The sequence below is a fragment of the Phascolarctos cinereus genome, unplaced genomic scaffold (genome assembly GCF_003287225.1).
Source record: "Phascolarctos cinereus isolate Bilbo 61053 unplaced genomic scaffold, phaCin_HiC Scaffold_4;HRSCAF=312, whole genome shotgun sequence".
Taxonomy (NCBI): domain Eukaryota; kingdom Metazoa; phylum Chordata; class Mammalia; order Diprotodontia; family Phascolarctidae; genus Phascolarctos; species Phascolarctos cinereus.
Genome location: NW_027555847.1, coordinates 653,090,416 through 653,107,684, shown reverse-complemented (window position 1 = coordinate 653,107,684; position 17,269 = coordinate 653,090,416). Strand labels below are relative to the sequence as shown.

General features: G+C 43.1%; 1 protein-coding gene across 1 annotated transcript; it reads right to left on the bottom strand.

The window, feature by feature from the left end:
* Positions 1-4,995: 4,995 nt before the first annotated feature.
* Positions 4,996-8,539, bottom strand: CUNH8orf82 (chromosome unknown C8orf82 homolog). The gene is made up of 3 exons (XM_020995385.2): positions 8,281-8,539; positions 6,870-6,918; positions 4,996-6,082 (listed from the first exon to the last, which is right to left on the bottom strand). Exons 1-3 carry the CDS (start codon positions 8,461-8,463, stop codon positions 5,637-5,639), a joined length of 678 nt encoding a protein of 225 aa, XP_020851044.1. The 5' UTR covers positions 8,464-8,539; the 3' UTR covers positions 4,996-5,636.
* Positions 8,540-17,269: the final 8,730 nt, after the last annotated feature.

The following is a 17,269-nucleotide window of genomic DNA, read 5'->3' as shown; positions in this document are numbered from 1 at the left end:
TTCTGCGTGTGAGGAGTCTCTGAGGAGGAGAGCTATCTCTCATGGCCACATCCGAGAAGGCCAGGATAGCCACAGCTACAGCTTCTCCAACAGATCACTCAGTAAACTGCAAATTCCTTTAGAAATTAGAGCCACTGCCACACTCACAATAATATTGGGGCCCCGGTTGGCAGGGAGACTAGGTCAGGGGCTTTGAGAGCCACCTCAGAACTAGGCTTCCCCAAAGGCAAGGTGTTCAAGTCTTGCATTTCAGGCCTAATACTTACTGACTGGGAGGTCATCAGCACCACGGACAGCACCACGGCTGTTGCGTGAAATGTGACAACCACTACTAAAGTATGTGAAGTTGAATTGAGTGTTGGGGAGAAACGAGTGTCTAAGGGAAAGGGACCGATGGGCCTTGGATTTTTGGGGCCTCCCTTCTCTGTAGATCTCACTGCCAAAGCTTGACAAGAAATTCAGAGGGAGGAGGAAAAAGAGAGGAAACATGCACAGGCTACCTCCATAGATGTGCAGATCCAACTAATGTAAAAGATATGTAGAAAAACACTTACGCGGCTACATAAAGCAGTGTATACATGTTTGGATACATGCATTTACACAGATGTGCAGATACAAAAATAAGGATACAAATGTGCTCATAATGCATACACTGTCTCCTGCAAAGATTGTTGTGAAGAATAAAAGCAAGTAGAACAAATATTATTTTTTCACATTTTACAGATGAGGGAACTGAGGCTTAGAGATGGCAAGTCACTTGCCCCAAGGTCATATAGTTAGTGACAGAACTGAGACTAGAATCCAGGTCATAGGAATATAGATTTAGAGCTGGAAGACACCTTGGAGATTATTAGGTCTAACTTTTTTATTTTAAAGATTGGAAACTCAGACCCAAAGAGGTTGAATAACTTGTCCAATGTCACAGAGACAGGAAATAACAGAGCCAGGATTTGAAACCAGATCTTCTGATTTCACATCCAGTCCTCTTTCTACTGAATCAGCAGATGTTCAAAATACAATTTACTTTTTTCTGTTAACAAAAAATCTATCTTTCCCACTTCTTCCTCCCATTAGAAAAAAGAACCCTTGTGATTACTATTCAGTAAAAAAAAAATTCCCACATTGACCACATTTAAAAAAAAACAACAAAAAACCTGTCTCATTCTGTATCCCGAGTCCATTACCTCTCAGTCAGGAGATTGGTAGCAAGCTTTGGAATAATGGCTGGTCATTGCATTGACTAGAGTTCTTAAATCTTTCAAAGTTGTTTCATTTTACAGTTATTGTGTAAACTGTTCATTCTGCTCACTCTGCATCAGATCATACAAGTTGTCCTAGGTTTCACTGAAACTATTATCCCTTTCATAATTTCTTTTTGTGCAATTCTATCACATTCATATACCATAATTTATTGAGCCATTTCTCAATTGATGGGCACCCCCTTAGTCTCCAGTTGCCACTACAAAAAGAACTACTAAGTTTTTTGAACACAAAGGTCCTTTTCTTCTTTCTTTGATCTCTTTGGGGTATTGGACCTAGTACTGGTATTTCTGGGTCAAGGGGTATTCGGTTTAGTGACTTTTCAAGCATAGTTGCAAATTGCTTTCTAAAGTAGTTAAGCTATTTCATAGCTTCACCCCAGTTACCTGCTTCCTTTTTAATTTTGGGTGCAATAGGGTTGCACAAAAACTTCTTAACTGTCAATCTTATTTTCTCCAATCCTTTCTACCCCTTGTTTGGTCAGTTAACTTCCTATTCATAGATCCTTGCTCCACTAATTTATGTCGCCCTTTATGTCTAAGTCACATACCCATTTTGAGCTTATCTTGTGAAATGTTGGTCTATCTTAGTTCCTGCCAGACTGTACTTCAGTTTTTCCAGCAGTTTTTTGTTGAATAATGAACCCTTGGCTCAGTAATTGGGGGGTCCTTAGGTTTATGAAACCCTATGGACTGCATTCATTTGCTTCCCTTTCTTGTGAATCTAATCACCTTCACTGATTAATTTGTTAGTGAATACCAAATCATTTTGAGGATTATTGGTGTATAGTATATTTTGGGATCTGGTACAGCTAGCTTCCTTCCCACTTTCTTTTCTTCCATAACTTCCCTTGAAATTCTGTTGATTTTTTCCTAGCTCTATAATGAAGTAGCCTTTGACAGCTTGATTGATGGCATTAAGTAAATTAATTTAGGTATTATCATTTTTATTATAACTACTCATGAACAATTAATATTTCTCCAATTATTTACTATTTATTTCTACAAATAGTACTTTGTAATTGTATTTATATAGTTTTTATGTGTCTTGGTAGGTAGACTCCCAGTAGTTATCTTAAATGGAATTTATTTCTTCTTGCTGGGTTTCCTTGGTAATATACACACATCAGTTGATTGTAAGGTCTACAAAGCCATGAGCTGGTTTTCATATTCGTATCCCTAGCACCTAGTCTTGCCCCTAGCAGATATTTAGTTTGCTGGATTGAAAAAGAAATTGTACCATCTTCTTGTCCTTCTGTATGGGGTTCTACCTCTGTTTCTGAGGCTTTCCCCCCACTAAACTAGTGCTTTGTAAACTGTAAAGTGCTATATAAATTAGTATTTTAAGAGGCACTCTGGTGTGGTGAAAAGAACAATGGACTTGGGAGTCAAGCCCTTACGAGTTATAAGGCTGTAAGTTACTTTCCTCTGAGATTCTTCATTTCCTCATCTGTAAAATGAGGAAAATATTTTCACACTTCCATTAAAGCCCTCTTCCTATGACTCCTCATGGCATGAAGGTGACCAGATTCTCAGACTGAAAGAGGTGTACAAATTCTGGAAAGTTTTGCTAAGCTAGAAAGACTCTGTGTAGAGTTGTGGTGATGAACTACGTGCCTGCTCTTTGAGCACCAGTCTGTGTGCTGAAGTTCATTAGATAGTTGGCCACTGAGGGATGAAGTTTTTGATCTTGGCAACTTATGAAGAACCATTTACTGAGAAGTAGAAATGAATGTAATCTCTATCGGTGATAGGACCAACCAGATGATTGACTCTAGCAGTCTGAATATTCCAATAGCCATAGTTCTCTCCCCAAAAATCTCTCATTAATTAAACAAGCATTAGTGAATAGGTCCTTGAAATACTGGAGCAACTAATATTTGTACTTCCTCCCACCAGGGCTTATTGATTGTGAGGAAAATGCTAAATAAGCAAGAGCTGTTGTTCTCATATGCTGATAGAAAGTGTACAGAGGGATATGCATGTGTATATTCTGATAGAACTCACAGCCCTGAAAGGAGCTATATTGATATTGATTTCAATTGATATGCATATGGGTGAATGAGGTTCTGCTAGACTAGCTCTGGGCTTAGGTATGTATACAACCAGCTAAATTCTCAAATCCTGTCACACACCCAGATAAACCCCAACTGTGGATTACTTCCATCATAGACAACTTTTGTTATTTAATCTCAACTGATCTCATACATAACAAGGCAAACTATCACTCCTGCCCAATTCACTACCCCACTCTCCATAACAAGTGTCCTAAACCTCTTATCTATTTCCCTCATTTCCCATACCATATCATTCCTCCACCTTCTCAGCTGAAGTCTTCACCTTAGAATTTACACTCCTTCCCTTCTAAAAAAACAGCTGTTTGTCTCAAGCACCCTATTCTCACAACCACTTGGCATCACCTGCTGATATTTCTTGCTTTACTTCAATCTCTGATGAAGAGCTGGTCCTTTTTCATATTAAGACCAACACTTCTACAGGTACCATTGACACCATTCCTTCCTGTTTTCTTCAGAAAATTGCCCCCCACTTTCATCTCCCCCATCTTCGATCACTCCCTATTAGTTCCTTATTTATAAATATTTATAAAAATTTATAAATAAACCCAGTCCCCATTCTCAAAAATCCCTCACTAGATCCCACCATCCCTGCTGCACTCCTCTCCTTTTCTTAACCAAACTCTTCAAAAATACCATAATTTGTTTCCTCAATTTCTTCTCCTGTCTCTTCTAAACCATAACACAATTAAAACTGTTCTCCAAAGTTACCATACTTTCTTAAACCAGAGTCAAACCTAAGAGTCTCCTCTTAATCCTCACCTTTTATCGACCTTTGTTACATTTGACAGTTGACTACTTATCTCTTCTTCATGGATACTCTCTTCTCTCTGGGTTTTTGGGACAGTGCCCTCTCCTGGTTCTCCTGCCTAACAACTCTTTTTCAGTCTTTGCTGGACAATCATCATTTATGTCAAAGCCACTGTGGATGTACCACATAACTGTCCTGGGCCTTCTCTTTTCTCTCTATGCTTTCACTTGGTGTCCTCATCCGATCAAATGAGATAATATATGCAAAACTTCAAAGTACTATGTAGATGCTATTATATTAGGTTCATGGGTTCAAGTATTATCTCGGGGCAGCTAGGTGGCACAGTGGATAGAGCTCCAGCCTTGGAGTCAGGAGAAACTGAGTTCAAATGTGACCTCAGACCCATGATACTCACTAGCTGTGTGACACTGGGCAAGTCACTTAACCCTGATTGCTTCAGGAAAAGAAAAAAAAGAAAGTATCATCTCTACAAAGATATATCCAGCCCTAGTCTCTCCATTCCTTTTCCTCATTTCTGACTTCTATCAATGGCACCAACCATTCTTCCAATTACTGAGGTATGCAACCTCAAGCTACGTACTCAATTGGCTGCCAAATCTTTTAATTTCTAGCTCCACAACATATCTTGGATACGATATCTTCCTTCTACTCACACAACCATTCCTCCCAAAACTACTTTGCATTTATTTCATATGTATTCTGACTATATTTACATATGTATATACATGTCTTTTCCACTGCTCCTTGAGGGCAGTATTGTCTTTGCATCCCTAGCACCTGACAAAAATGCCTGGCACAGCAATCAGTGTTTTGGGGAAGGAGGGAGGGCATTGGGGTAATCAGGAGAGACTTAATGTTGATTGTAAGCTCCATGACAACAAAGCTGTCATTCTTTTCAATGTTTGCATCTTTAGTGCTCAGAACAGGACTTAGCATGTAGTAGTCACAATGTTTCTTGATTAGACAGAATTCAAGTGTCCAAAGTGTGGAGCCTGAGCCGCCACCACCCTCAGGAAGCTGTGGGAGAGGCCTAAGGTGATCACATGAGGACAGGTGGGGAAGAAGGCACTTTCCTTTAAGGCCCTGCCATTCAATCCTTCTCTTGGTTCCCTGGCATAGTGCAGCAGCAGCAGGACTCTTCATCCTTATATCCCACAACTCCCCAATGCCATTCCACAATCCCTAATGTTGGGAGAATTCCCTTGTTCTAACTCTTCTACTCTACCCTGCCCCCTTTCCCTTGTTTATTAGTGAACTTTACCAGCCTCAGTCACAAAAAGGCAGTAAGCATATCATAAGAAGGTCTCTCTCTCTTAATCCTTGTTAAGGAACCTTGAGCTCCAGAACCTATCTTTGCTAAGGCTCTCCTCTCACTGTCCTTCCCAGCACCACCAACCTCCAGGCCTTAAGGAGGGTCATATCCCGAGGGTTACTATCTGCTATAGTTTGAATCGACATCTTCTTGATGTCCACATCCCTGGGGCAGAGCAAGCAAAGGCAGACAACAGGTGAAGAAAGGGGGACAATGATTCAGGGCTCACAGGATTCAGGAAATAGGGATGCAAGGTCCATGGTTAGAGGGTATTTCTGGCCTTGCCACAAGATATGGGTGGGCAGTACGGCCCCTCCTGGTGGATACTGGAAGCAGGTGCTGAGCTCAAAGGCCAGGGAAGAGCAGATCAGCCCCACACCACCAGTCAGTTTGGGCGCCGGATGATAGAGTCGTCCGTTGGAGAGGAGGGGCAGCAGTCGAGCAGGTTCAAAAGGTACAACCAGGGCCTCACCCCCTCCACTATAGGAGAGGCGAGCTGGCCCTAGGCCATCTGCCAGCAGATGTGTGAACACCACAGGCAGGTCATCACAGCGTACAAAGTTGCGTTCACGGCCACAAACTGAGACAAAGGGAAAAGTATCTTCATATCGACCACTTTGGTTCTTCCTCAGGCGGGAGAAGAAGAAGACCAGGAACTGCCGGTCTGCAGGGTAGAGGATGTAGGGATTAGAAAGCCCCCAAATGGCAAAAAGAGTCACAAAATCAAAGAATACTGGAGTTTGAAGATGATCTAGTCCTACCCCCTTATCTTACGTTTCTTGAAACTAAAGCCCAGGGTGGGGAAGAGACACATCTGAGACCATATGGCTGAGTCTTGGGGGTGGGATAGAGATGGAGGAAAGGGAGGAACAAGGAGACTGGGGAAAAAGAGTCAGGAAGGCTTTTGGATACTGGGAGAGACCACTATTATTACTAAAGCCTGTGCTGCCCAAAGGACAGCCTGTGTGCTATAGAGGAAATCTGGATGTTAGAGGACCTGGATTTGAATCCTGTAACCCTTCAGAACCTCAATTTTCTCCTCTGTAAAATGAGGTATTTGGACTACATCAGCCAACGTTCCTTAAAGCTCTAAAACCTATCATGGTCAGTCATGCATGGTCCTTTCCCTGTACAATTCCTCCTCAGGCAGGGGATGCTCTCAGGTAGCCAATGTAATTAATTCTCCCATTTCAGGCAGACACTAGGGTGGGGAGAATGAGGGAGGCAAGTTTCCTGAGATTCATCTCCCTTGGAAGAGACCCTGAGAAGACTAGGTCTAGCATTTATTAATGCTGATAGTTGGGGAGCTCACTACTCATCAGGAGAAAAGGAGCAGGGTAGGGAGCAGGAGTCCCCAGAAGGGACCTGGGCTCATTTATGGGCTAGTTGGGTCTCAGTGTCCTGATGGATAAGCTTGGGCTCAGGGAGGGCTGGGAGCAGCTAGGTAGTACCTTTGAAGCAGGTGATAAAATTCTTCACTTTAGCATCATCCAGGAAAAGCTGCAGGGCATGACCAGGGGAGAAAAACAAAGAGAGGGATAAGAGCTGGACACCCCCATCCTAGGGAGACAGGGTGGTGGTGATCCAGGAGGGTGTGCACTGTGCATGCATGAGCATGATTTAGCCAAGCACATATGCATGTCCCAGTATTTGTGTGTAAATGTTCCTGTATCCTCTCGGTTTTTGCAATACTATTTTATTGCCTTTTCAGGCCTTGCTGCTCATGCCCCATGGAGGCAGGATAGCATTTTTATCTTTGCATCTCCAGTGCCTATCAGAATATTTCAAGGAGTTCCATGATCACGTGATGTGGTTTCTGTCCCCTGATGCAGATTATAACATATCTGCACCTTCTCATCCACACATTTTGTGTGTGTGTGTGTGTGTGTGTATGTGTGTATACTGAGAGATCCTTCATTGGGGAGCCATCCTATAGATCTTTTGAGATTTTATGGGTACTGTGTGTTATCTCTCATTATTGCAACATGATTATCCTATCTCCTTTTGCTGATGACATTTCCCTTTTCTTGGATGTCATCCCTTCACACTATTTCTTGTACATAGATCCTGTTGGGAATATTCTGAAGCCTACTTACATGTGTCATATGCTACTCTATGTCAATTAATCTCATTGCTCTTTGATTCTTCAGAAATTTTGGTGTTCCTGGATTCTCAGTCATACGGAGAACCCTGGTGTTAAAAAGATGGTTTTATGTGTGGGAAGAAGCAACTTGAAACCATTACAAGCTCCATATGCAATTTCCCAAATGCAATTCAATCCATTCTCATACTAGTATGCAATTCTGGATCTAGCTCTGTAGCACCTGTCCAAGATATATGGAATGATGGGCTAATTCAGTGCTAACTGCAGGTCATAGTCTGAACAACAGTCATTTTATTACCATTTGCTGATTCTAGATAGGTTGTTAGGCTGATCTCTTTCTCATGGGTCTCCTTGAGGAGGCCCTGTCATATTCTGGAGGACTGACCCTGCCAGCGACAACCTTGCAGACAGAGAAGGCACTTGGTAAGCACAGGTCTCAGGTGCTTGATAAGCGTGGGTTAAACTGAACTGTATGAGCAACTGGTTTACGTGCATCTGCAGGGGGCTGTAATACATACATCTGTGTAACTAATTCCCTCCAGGACACACGGGAATGGGTGTCTTGCAAGTGTGTGTACATACCGACTGACAGACAGACACAGACACCCCCCCACGCGCGCGTGCGCGCGCGGCTCGCGGCACCTGGCCCGGCCCCTCCCCCTTAGCTCCTCCCTCTTTCCCTCCCACTTCGCCACCATCCCCTTTCCTCTTTCCCCCCTCTCTCCCTTTCTCCCCTCTCCCCTCCTTCGCCCGCTCACCTGGCCTTGATGGTTAATGTAGTAGAAATACTCGCGTGTCTTCGGCTCGGGGCTCTGGCCCTGGGTGTAGGAGGGGCCCTCGCCGCTGGCCGCCCGAGCCCCAACCCCGCGAGAGAGGGCCAAGGGCAAGGCCAACGGAAAGGTCCCCGCTCGGAGCCTGAGGCGGGCGCTCACCGCCAACATCCTCCCTTGTGCCTGCCCCGAGTCCGATCAGGCTCGTCCTCCCGAGCCGGAAGTTACCGCCGGTCACGGATGGGTGCGGGGGGCGGTGCTATGGGAACACTGGTCTCCCGGCAGCTGACACCGTTAGTCTGGGGTTCCGAGGAGGAGGAGGGAAGGAGGGGACAAGGGACGTGGAACACGGTGCAGGGGAGGGAAGTCTTTGTTGCTCTTACTTGAAGCCCAAGGAGCTTAATTTGCACCGTGACTTGGGAATATTCTGAAGCCTGTTTACACCTGTCATGTGTCACTCAACTAATCTCATTGCTCTTTAATTTAGTTCTTTAGAAATTAATGTTATTTCAATATTTTGCTCTCTGGGCCTGAATTTCCTCATTTATAAAATGGAGGGGGGGGAAATATAGTCATTTGGCATTTATTAAATGTGGCAGGCAGAGTAGAGGACCTCAGAGGTGCCTTCTAGCTGCAAATCTACGATCCTCTGTTTATGACCGGACTCTTCTTCCCTCCCTGGGGAAGTGGTGATTTCTGGGTCCTGGGGTCCCAGGCTCCTGATACGTTCCACCATGGCACCACGGGCCCCTGGTCTCCTGGAATATCTATTGTAGCCCTCCTCCTTTTAGCCTCCTCCCCCTCCCTGCCCCCCCCCCACATCACAGATAACAAAATGCAAGTCTTAACTAGCAGAGACCAGTTATTTAGTCCATAAGCCTCAATGAGGTGTTTGAACTAGACACTCTTTTAGGTGTCAGTCTATGATCACATGATCTTTTACAGATGAAGAAACTGAGGCCCAGAGGAGAAGAAACTTTGTGCATGGTTATACAGCTAATGGCAGAGCTGGGACTCCAGGTTTTCTGATCCCTTATCTTGATCTCTTTACATTCTATCATTTTCTTCTTTGCGACAGTTTCTAATAAGAAACTTCTCTTCTTGTCAAGGCCGACTCTTTTATAAGCATCCTTAATAACATTTTCTCCCTTCTCCAGTAATCACTTCCACTATATCCTCATCTCTAATCTTCAATTTCTTGTCTACTAGTTCCTTCTCTGCTCTCTCTGTGTGTGTGTGTGTGTGTGTGTGTGTGTGTGTGTGTGTGTAGAGCACTAGGCCTAGGGTCAGAAAGACCTGAGTTCAAATCCAGCCTGATACTTACAAGCTGTGTGACTGATGGCAAGTCACTTAATTTCTGTTTGATTTAATCCCCTGGAGAAGGAAATGGCAAACCATTATAGTATCTTTGCCAAAAAAAAACCCCCCAAAAAACCAACAACAAACAAACCATGAAAAGTATGGCCCACAGGGTCACTAGGAGTTGGACATGACTGACTCAACTGGACAACAAAGATCACATCATCTCCTACTATTATATCTCTTCTTGCTTTTTCAACCAAAATCCTTGCAAAAGCTGCCTACATTTGGTGCCTCCACCCCTTTCTAATGTGGCTTCTAACCTCAACACTTAACTGAAGCTGCTCTCCACAAAGTGAATAAGGATCTCTAAATGCCAGATCTCAGAATTCATCCTGCTTGACCTCTCAGCTGTATCTGACACTTTTTACTGCCCTCTCTTCATGGATACTCTCTCCTCTATGGCTTTTTTGGATACTCCTCCCTCCTGGTTCGTCTCTTACCTGTCTGACTACGCCTCCTCCTCATTCTCCTGTCTTCTGGGCCTGGAATATACTCCCTCCTCATTTTTGTTTCTAGGAAATAAAGTGATTTCCTTCAAGATTCAGTTCAAGGGCCACCTCTTTATGAAGTCTTTCCTGTCTACTTTTGTATCCCCAGTGCTGAGCACAGTAAGCACTCAATAAATGCTTACTGATTGGGACGGACCCAAGACGGCGGTGTGAAAGCAGTGACTTGCTTGAGCTCTCCTCCAAACCCCTCCAAATACCCATAAAAAATGGCTCTAAACAAATTCTAAAGCAGCAGAACCCACAAAAAGACTGAGTAAAACAAATTTCCAGCCCAAGACAGCCTGGAAGATTGATCAGAAAGGCATATCGTGCCCAGCTGGGAGCTGAGTACAGCACGGCGTGGGCGCGCAGGCCTCAGCGAATCTAGGGCAGGCCTCAGAGGACTGAATCACAGGCAGTTGTGGCGGCTTCCAGACTCCTCAATCCACTAATGTCAAAGACATCTTAGAAGGTCAGTGGGAAAAGTCTGTTTTTGCAGTGAGATAAGAGCTAGGTCAGAGCCAGTTCCAGAGCACAGAGCGCTGATGCCAGGGCGGTGGCTGTGTCCTGAGCTTCCGGCCCACAGACTGAGGGGGAATCAAGTGGCTGATCACAGGGGCACTGCAGGGATCTCTTTGCTGGTGCTGAGGCAGGAATCTCTTGCTTTGCCCGTGTTTGGATCTGGGTCACAGTTCTGGGTGGCGGTCCTGGGGTGAGGAGGAACACTGGTACCGTGGAGCTTGTAGTGGCCTTGGAGAGGAAACCCTTCTCACAGTTCCAGGAGAGAAAAGACTGCTTGTGGCCGGTCACTCAAAGACCAGAGCTCAGGCCAGGAAAACAGTAAACACCTCGACCCTTATCATAGCACCTTGGAAGAACTGAAAATTTACAGGTGCCTAGAAGTATCCCTGAAAACAGCTATACAGACCCCCAAAGCTTGGGACAGTATATTCTCCACACTGGAAGCAGACTTCTACCTTAACAAAGAGTTTAAAACTCAAGTAGTTGGCTGGGATCATGAGCAAACCTCGCAAAAAGAGTCAGACTATATTATCTGATGTTGGTGAAAAAGAAGATCAAAACATACAACCAGAAGAAGACAACAAAGTCAAAGCTCTCATATCCAAAGCCTCCAAGAAAAATATGAATCCGTCTCAGGTCTTGGAAGAGCTCAAAAGGGATTTTGAGAAGCAAGTAAGAGAAGTAGAGGAAAAACTGGGAAGAGAAATGAAAGTGATGCAAGAAAATCATGAAAAAACAAGTCAACAGCTTGCTAAAGGAGACCCAAAAATACTGAAGAAAATAACACCTTAAAAAATAGCCTAACCCAAATGGCAAAAGAGGTCCAAAAAGCCAATGAGGAGAAGAATGCCCTAAAAAGCAAAATTGGCCAAATGGAAAAGGAAGTCCAAAAGCTTACTGAAGAAAATACTTCCTTAAAAATTAGAATAGAGCAATTGGAAGATAGTGACTTTATGAGAAATCATGACACAGTAGAACAAATCCAAAAGAATGAAAAATTAGAAAACAATGTGAAATATCTCATTGGAAAAACAACTGACCTGGAAAATAGATCCAGGAGAGAGAATGTAGAAATTATTGGACTATCTGAAAGCCATGATCAAAAAAAGAGCCTAGACATCATCTTTCAAGAAATTATCAAGGAAAACTGCCCTGATATTTTAGAACCAGAGGGCAAAATAGAAATTGAAAGAATCCACGATCTCCCCTGAAAGAGATCCCCAAAGGAAAACTCCTAGGAATATTGTAGCCAAATTCCAGAGTTCCCAGGTCAAGGAGAAAATATTACAAGCAGCCAGAAAGAAACAATTCAAGTACTGTGGAAACACAATCAGGATAACACAAGATTTAGCAGCTTCTACATTAAAGGACCGCAGGGCATGGAATATATTCTGGAGGGCAAAGGAGATAGGATTACAACCAAGAATCACCTAGCCAGCAAAACTGAGTATAATCCTTCAGGGGAAAAAATGGTCATTCAGTGAAATAGAGGACTTTCAAGCATTTTGATGAAAAGACCAGAGCTGAATAGAAAATTTGACTTTCAGATACAAGACTCAAGTGGAACATGAAGAGGTAAACAGGAAAGAGAAATCATAAGAGACTTACTAAGGCTGAACTGTTTACATTCCTGCATGGAAAGATGATATTTATAACTCATGAGACCTTTGTCAGTATTAGGGTAGTAGGAGGGGAAAAATTATATGTATGTATAGATAGATAGATAGAGGGCACAGGGTGAGTTGAAGATGAAGGGGTGATATCTGGAGAATAAAATTAAGGGTGAGAGGATTATACTAGAAGGAGAAAGGGAGAGGTAGAATGGGGTACATTATCTTGCACAAAACACAAGAAAAGGTTCTTACAGTGGAGGGGAAACAAGGGAAGGTGAGAGGAAATGAGGGAATCTTATTCTCATAGGATTTGGCTTAAGGAGGAATAACATACACACTCAATTGGGTATGGAAATCTGTCTTAACCTACAGGAAAATAGGGAGGAAGGGGACAAGAGAGCAGGGGGATGACTGAGAGAAGGGCAGATTGGGAAAGGGGTAATCAGAAGGAAGTACTTCTGAGGAGGGACAGGGTCAAAAGAAAGAACAGAATAAATGGGGGGGCAGGACAGGATTAAGGGAAATAGAGTTAGTTTTTCACAACATGTCTACTATGGAAGTGTTTTGCATAACTGCACATGTATGGCCTGTATTGACTTGCTTGCCTTTTCAATGAGGGTGGGTGGGGTGGGAGGAAGGGAGAAAATTTGGAACCCAAAGTTTTAAAAATACATGTTTTTAAAAAAATGTGTTTCCACATGCAACTGGGAAATAAGAAATATAGGAAATGAGGTACAGAAATCTATCCTGCCCCACAAGAAAATAGAAGGGGAAGGGGATAAGAGAATGGGGCGGGGGGGGGGAGATAGAAGGGAGGGCAAACTAGGGGAAGAGGTATTCAGAATGCGTGCCATTTTGGGGTGGGGGAGGGGCAAGATGGGGTGAAAATGTGGAATTCAAAATCTTGTGGAAGTAAACATTGAAAACTAAAAATAAATAAATTTGTTTAAAAAAATGCTTACTGATTGACTGATATCCCACCCCCCTTACACCCTTTATCCCATCACTTCTCCCTGCCTCCACAACCTTCTTTCTGAGGCCAGGCTCTCTTCTAGTGTCACTGCCCTTGGCTAAGGCTTTGGCTGGCTGCCTAGAAGGGGACCCAAGGCATTCCCAATCCTGGTAGTTGGTATTTCTTGGGAAGAGAGGGAGCTAATGGGAGAACAAGAATGGAGAGTGGTTTTTTTCCCCATTCTTACAGAGGGAGCTTTTAAAGTTTTCCAGAGAGGAGGGGTGGAGTCTTCCCTTGAGAGGTGAAACTGGGGTGCAAACATGTCAGCCTTTGGTAGTGACATTAGTAGTTACCTTCTTTAAATTCAAGACTCCAAGAGAGATAGGTGAACTCTATAAGGACAAGAGGAGAGTTTTGGCTCTGTGTTTTTTAATTTGGGGTTTTCACTTTGGTTGCCACAAGGTTGAGGGAAAAGAGGAACTGGTGGTCTCTATCTCCCTTTCCTTGCTTTTCTTCAGCTGTGTGAGACTGGACTGTGTTTAAATCGTGTCCTTTTATTTTGCTAAAAACTGAGTCTGATGGAATAATCTTATTTCTCATTAACACCTATGGTTGACCCTGCCTTTACTTTTCCTGGCGTCTCCTTTGTTTGGGGCATGAGGGAACAGAAATGCTCTAGAAGCTATAGAGACCTTTACAAACTCAGGGCTTGGATTTCAGCCCATTGTTGGAGGGTTTTTTTGGTTTTGTTTTTGCTAACTGGTGGCATAATCACAAACCATTTCATAAATACCCTTCTAAGGGCAGAATTACTATAAACCAGAGCCCTCTGAAAATCTGTCTCATCAGACATAACCCAATCCATTTCCTAAGGCCTGTAATTTTTTGTATCATGACATACCACAGTATAGTCTACTAGTAGAAAGAGTATTTGACTGGAGGTCAGAAAACCTGATTTTGAATCATCATTTTTTGTTACTAGCTCTTTGAACTTGGGCCTCAGTTTACTCATCTGTTAAAAAGCAGGCTGGATTTAATATTTAAAATTATTTCAGTCTTTAAGATAACTTAGGACCTATGAACCTTTGACTTGTGCATAGTACATTCCTGGCACTCTATAGAGTTTCCCTGACTTTGCCTCTAATGATGGCTCTTTCGAGCTTCCTGTCTTTGTTATGACTGAGGGGAACATCTTCCAATTGGAAATCCCACAGGAGCCCCACTTGGAGAGCCACTCTTTCCCCAACACTCCTCTTTCTGATGCTGTGACTAAAGACACACTTGGAATGCTGCTCTTAAAAGGTGGCCACCCTCTATTGCCCATTAGCTCTCAAGAGTTTAAATATTTCTATGCAGATGACACAAATCTACACATCTAGTCCCACACTCTTCTGAGTTTCCGTTCTGCATCACACATTAGGTATTAGACATTTCAAAATAATGCCCCTGCGACAGCTTAAACTCAACAAGTTCAGCCCTGAACTCATTACCTTTCCCTGCAAATTCTCCTGTCTTCCAAACTTTCCAATTTCTGTCCAAGGTATCACTATCCTTTCAGTCTTCCAGGTTCACCACAGCATTTTCTAGGACTCTACATTTCTCATCTCACACATCCGTGTTGTCAAATCTTGCTGTTTCTACCTTCACATCTTTCCTATCTGACCCCAATCACAGTTACCACTGTAGTTCAGACTCGCATCAACTCTTGCACAAAATGACTACAATAGCCTCCTAATGGTTCTCCTTGCCTCAAGTCTCTTGACTTGCTAGTGCTCCTGTTTATCCTACACATTGCTGCCAAGATCATCTTCCTTAAGCTCATTTTTGACTGTCATCCCCTTAGTCAATCATCTCTAGAAGACTCCTATTGCCTCTAGGATAAAATACACATCCTTGTTTAGCTTTGAAAGCCCTAGACAATCTGGGCCCAATTCATTTTTTTTTAAGTTTTGCCTCTTTTATTCAATGCTAAAAATTGGTGCCTGAGAGAATCAAGTTCCCATGTCTTTAAATAAACTTAGAAGTGAGAGGCAGTGGAGAGGGGAGGAAATAACAACCCTCAGGTGGGTTTGTGAAGGTTTTTTGTTTTGTTTTGTTTTGTTTAATACATCTAAAAAGAATGCACATACAAAGAATTGAGACATGAGAAAAGCATAGGTTCAACACTAACGAATCTACAAGAATTAGGATTTTGGGAAGATGAATGAGAGTCCCTAGATATTTAAAAAATTGGAAAATGCAAACCAGTAGGCTTCTGATAAAATCCCTATTAACACTGGAGTCTTCAATAAGACTTCTTCCCATGATTTTTATTATATTAGAGCCCCACCCTCTGGCTCTGGGGTTTCTCATGTGCAAAACACAGATAAAGGGGATTCCCCAACTGGTCCCTATAGTATCATGACTCCCTCCCACCAAGCTTCTTAATAAAGCTGGCTGTCCATCCCAAGCTTTCTTGAAAATGATCAGAATCATTTTGTAAACCTTCGTCTGCCACCACCACTCCTGTTAACCTTCCTTCTCAACACACTAGGTTCACTAGCTGTGTTCCATGAACCACGATCAACTGCACATCTTGGCTCTGTAGATTAGACCAGGAGTGGCAGAAAAACAAAATAAGATTTTCTTTTAAAAATTCTAATTTAAACCCATCTGGTGTGGTTCCAAAGATACAGGATTTTCTTCCCTTATTGATGAATAAAGTTTGAACCTTAACCTCAAAAGCAGCAACTGGCAAATCTCCTCAATATTGTAGTCAAGAATACAGCGCAACCCATAATAGGGGACGGGCCAATTCATTTGTCCAGTCTCATTAGATATGACTTGCTTGCACACTCTTGATCCAGCCAAACTGGCCAAGAACGCTCCCCCCCCCCCCCCAGTTCTCTACCTTCTTACTGGCAATCCCCCATGCCAGGAATGCACTTTTCCTTTCCCCTGCCTGGTAGAATTCACCTCTTTTTTAAAGATAGAAGTCAAGGATCTTCTGCACGAAGACTTTCCCGATTCCCTAAATGCTGGTGCCCTCCCCACCAAACTACTTGGTATATTACATTTCTCACCCTGGACCATACACCTCTTCCATTCCAGACCTTTCTTCCCCACTGGTGAATTCCTCCCTGTGCTTCTGTTTGGAGTAGGAACCCAGATTTGCTGACCTCTACTGCTCTCCCACATTGAGGTGCAGGGAAAGTGAGGAGTCAACACTCTACGGACTTTGAGTTCTTTTACTGATGGGAGGAGCCCCCAACCCTAGGATACTGCTACTGATCTGGAACATATAAGTCTCTAAGCTAAGTAGGGAGTTACCACAGGTGAGGGGTGCTTGGCTCTTAACAACCATGAATACTGTTCCTTGAGGGAAGGCAGGAACGCAGGCCCCTTCTAGTAACCACGAGTTCTTCCCTTTGTGTGTCTGTCACCTCTGGTAGTACTCTAAGTTGGGAGAACTATATGGCTCTTCGGAGAAGGGTGGAGGCAAAGTAGTTGTCTTGACTCTTTATGGGATCTGGTGCAAGTCTGAATTTTTTATTTTTGTTGGATTAAACCAGATCTGTGTCCTCTTTATGATGTATTGTTAGCCTGAGGGTCATGAACGCCTTTTCATTTTTTTTTTTTGTGGAGACCTTGACAAGAGCCAAATTCTGGGTGTGTGCAAAGCTGTTAAGATATACTTATTGATAAACCACCAAGAATGAATCTGGTTCATCTGAATAAACCATATTTATATAGCTTATGAAGATTTACGAAGTATCACAGTGGAAAGACTGCTGGAATTAAAGCACTGTGTTCAAATTCTGGCTCCAGCACTTGGTAGTTATGTGACCTTGAGCAAGTCCCTTCCTTTTCTGAGCCTTAATCTCCCCTTTTAAAAAAGAACTAACACCTGTATTCACCCAGCTCACAGAACTATGAGTTGTTATTGTAAAAGTGATGAATTTGTAGTCAAAGGGCCTCTGCCAGAAACCTGGCCTTGCCACGGACCACCCGTGTGTGACGTACAGCCAGATCATTTTTCTGCATCTTGGTTTCCTTATTTG

Bases quoted from the DNA above. Each gene is read 5' to 3' on its own strand.
- CUNH8orf82 (XM_020995385.2), bottom strand. From the start codon at position 8,463: ATGTTGGCGGTGAGCGCCCGCCTCAGGCTCCGAGCGGGGACCTTTCCG. The intron at 6,919-8,280 runs GTGAGCGGGCGA...CATGCCCTGCAG, and splicing joins ACATTAACCATCAAGGCCAG to CTTTTCCTGGATGATGCTAA. The intron at 6,083-6,869 runs GTACTACCTAGC...TCTACCCTGCAG, and splicing joins TTTTATCACCTGCTTCAAAG to ACCGGCAGTTCCTGGTCTTC.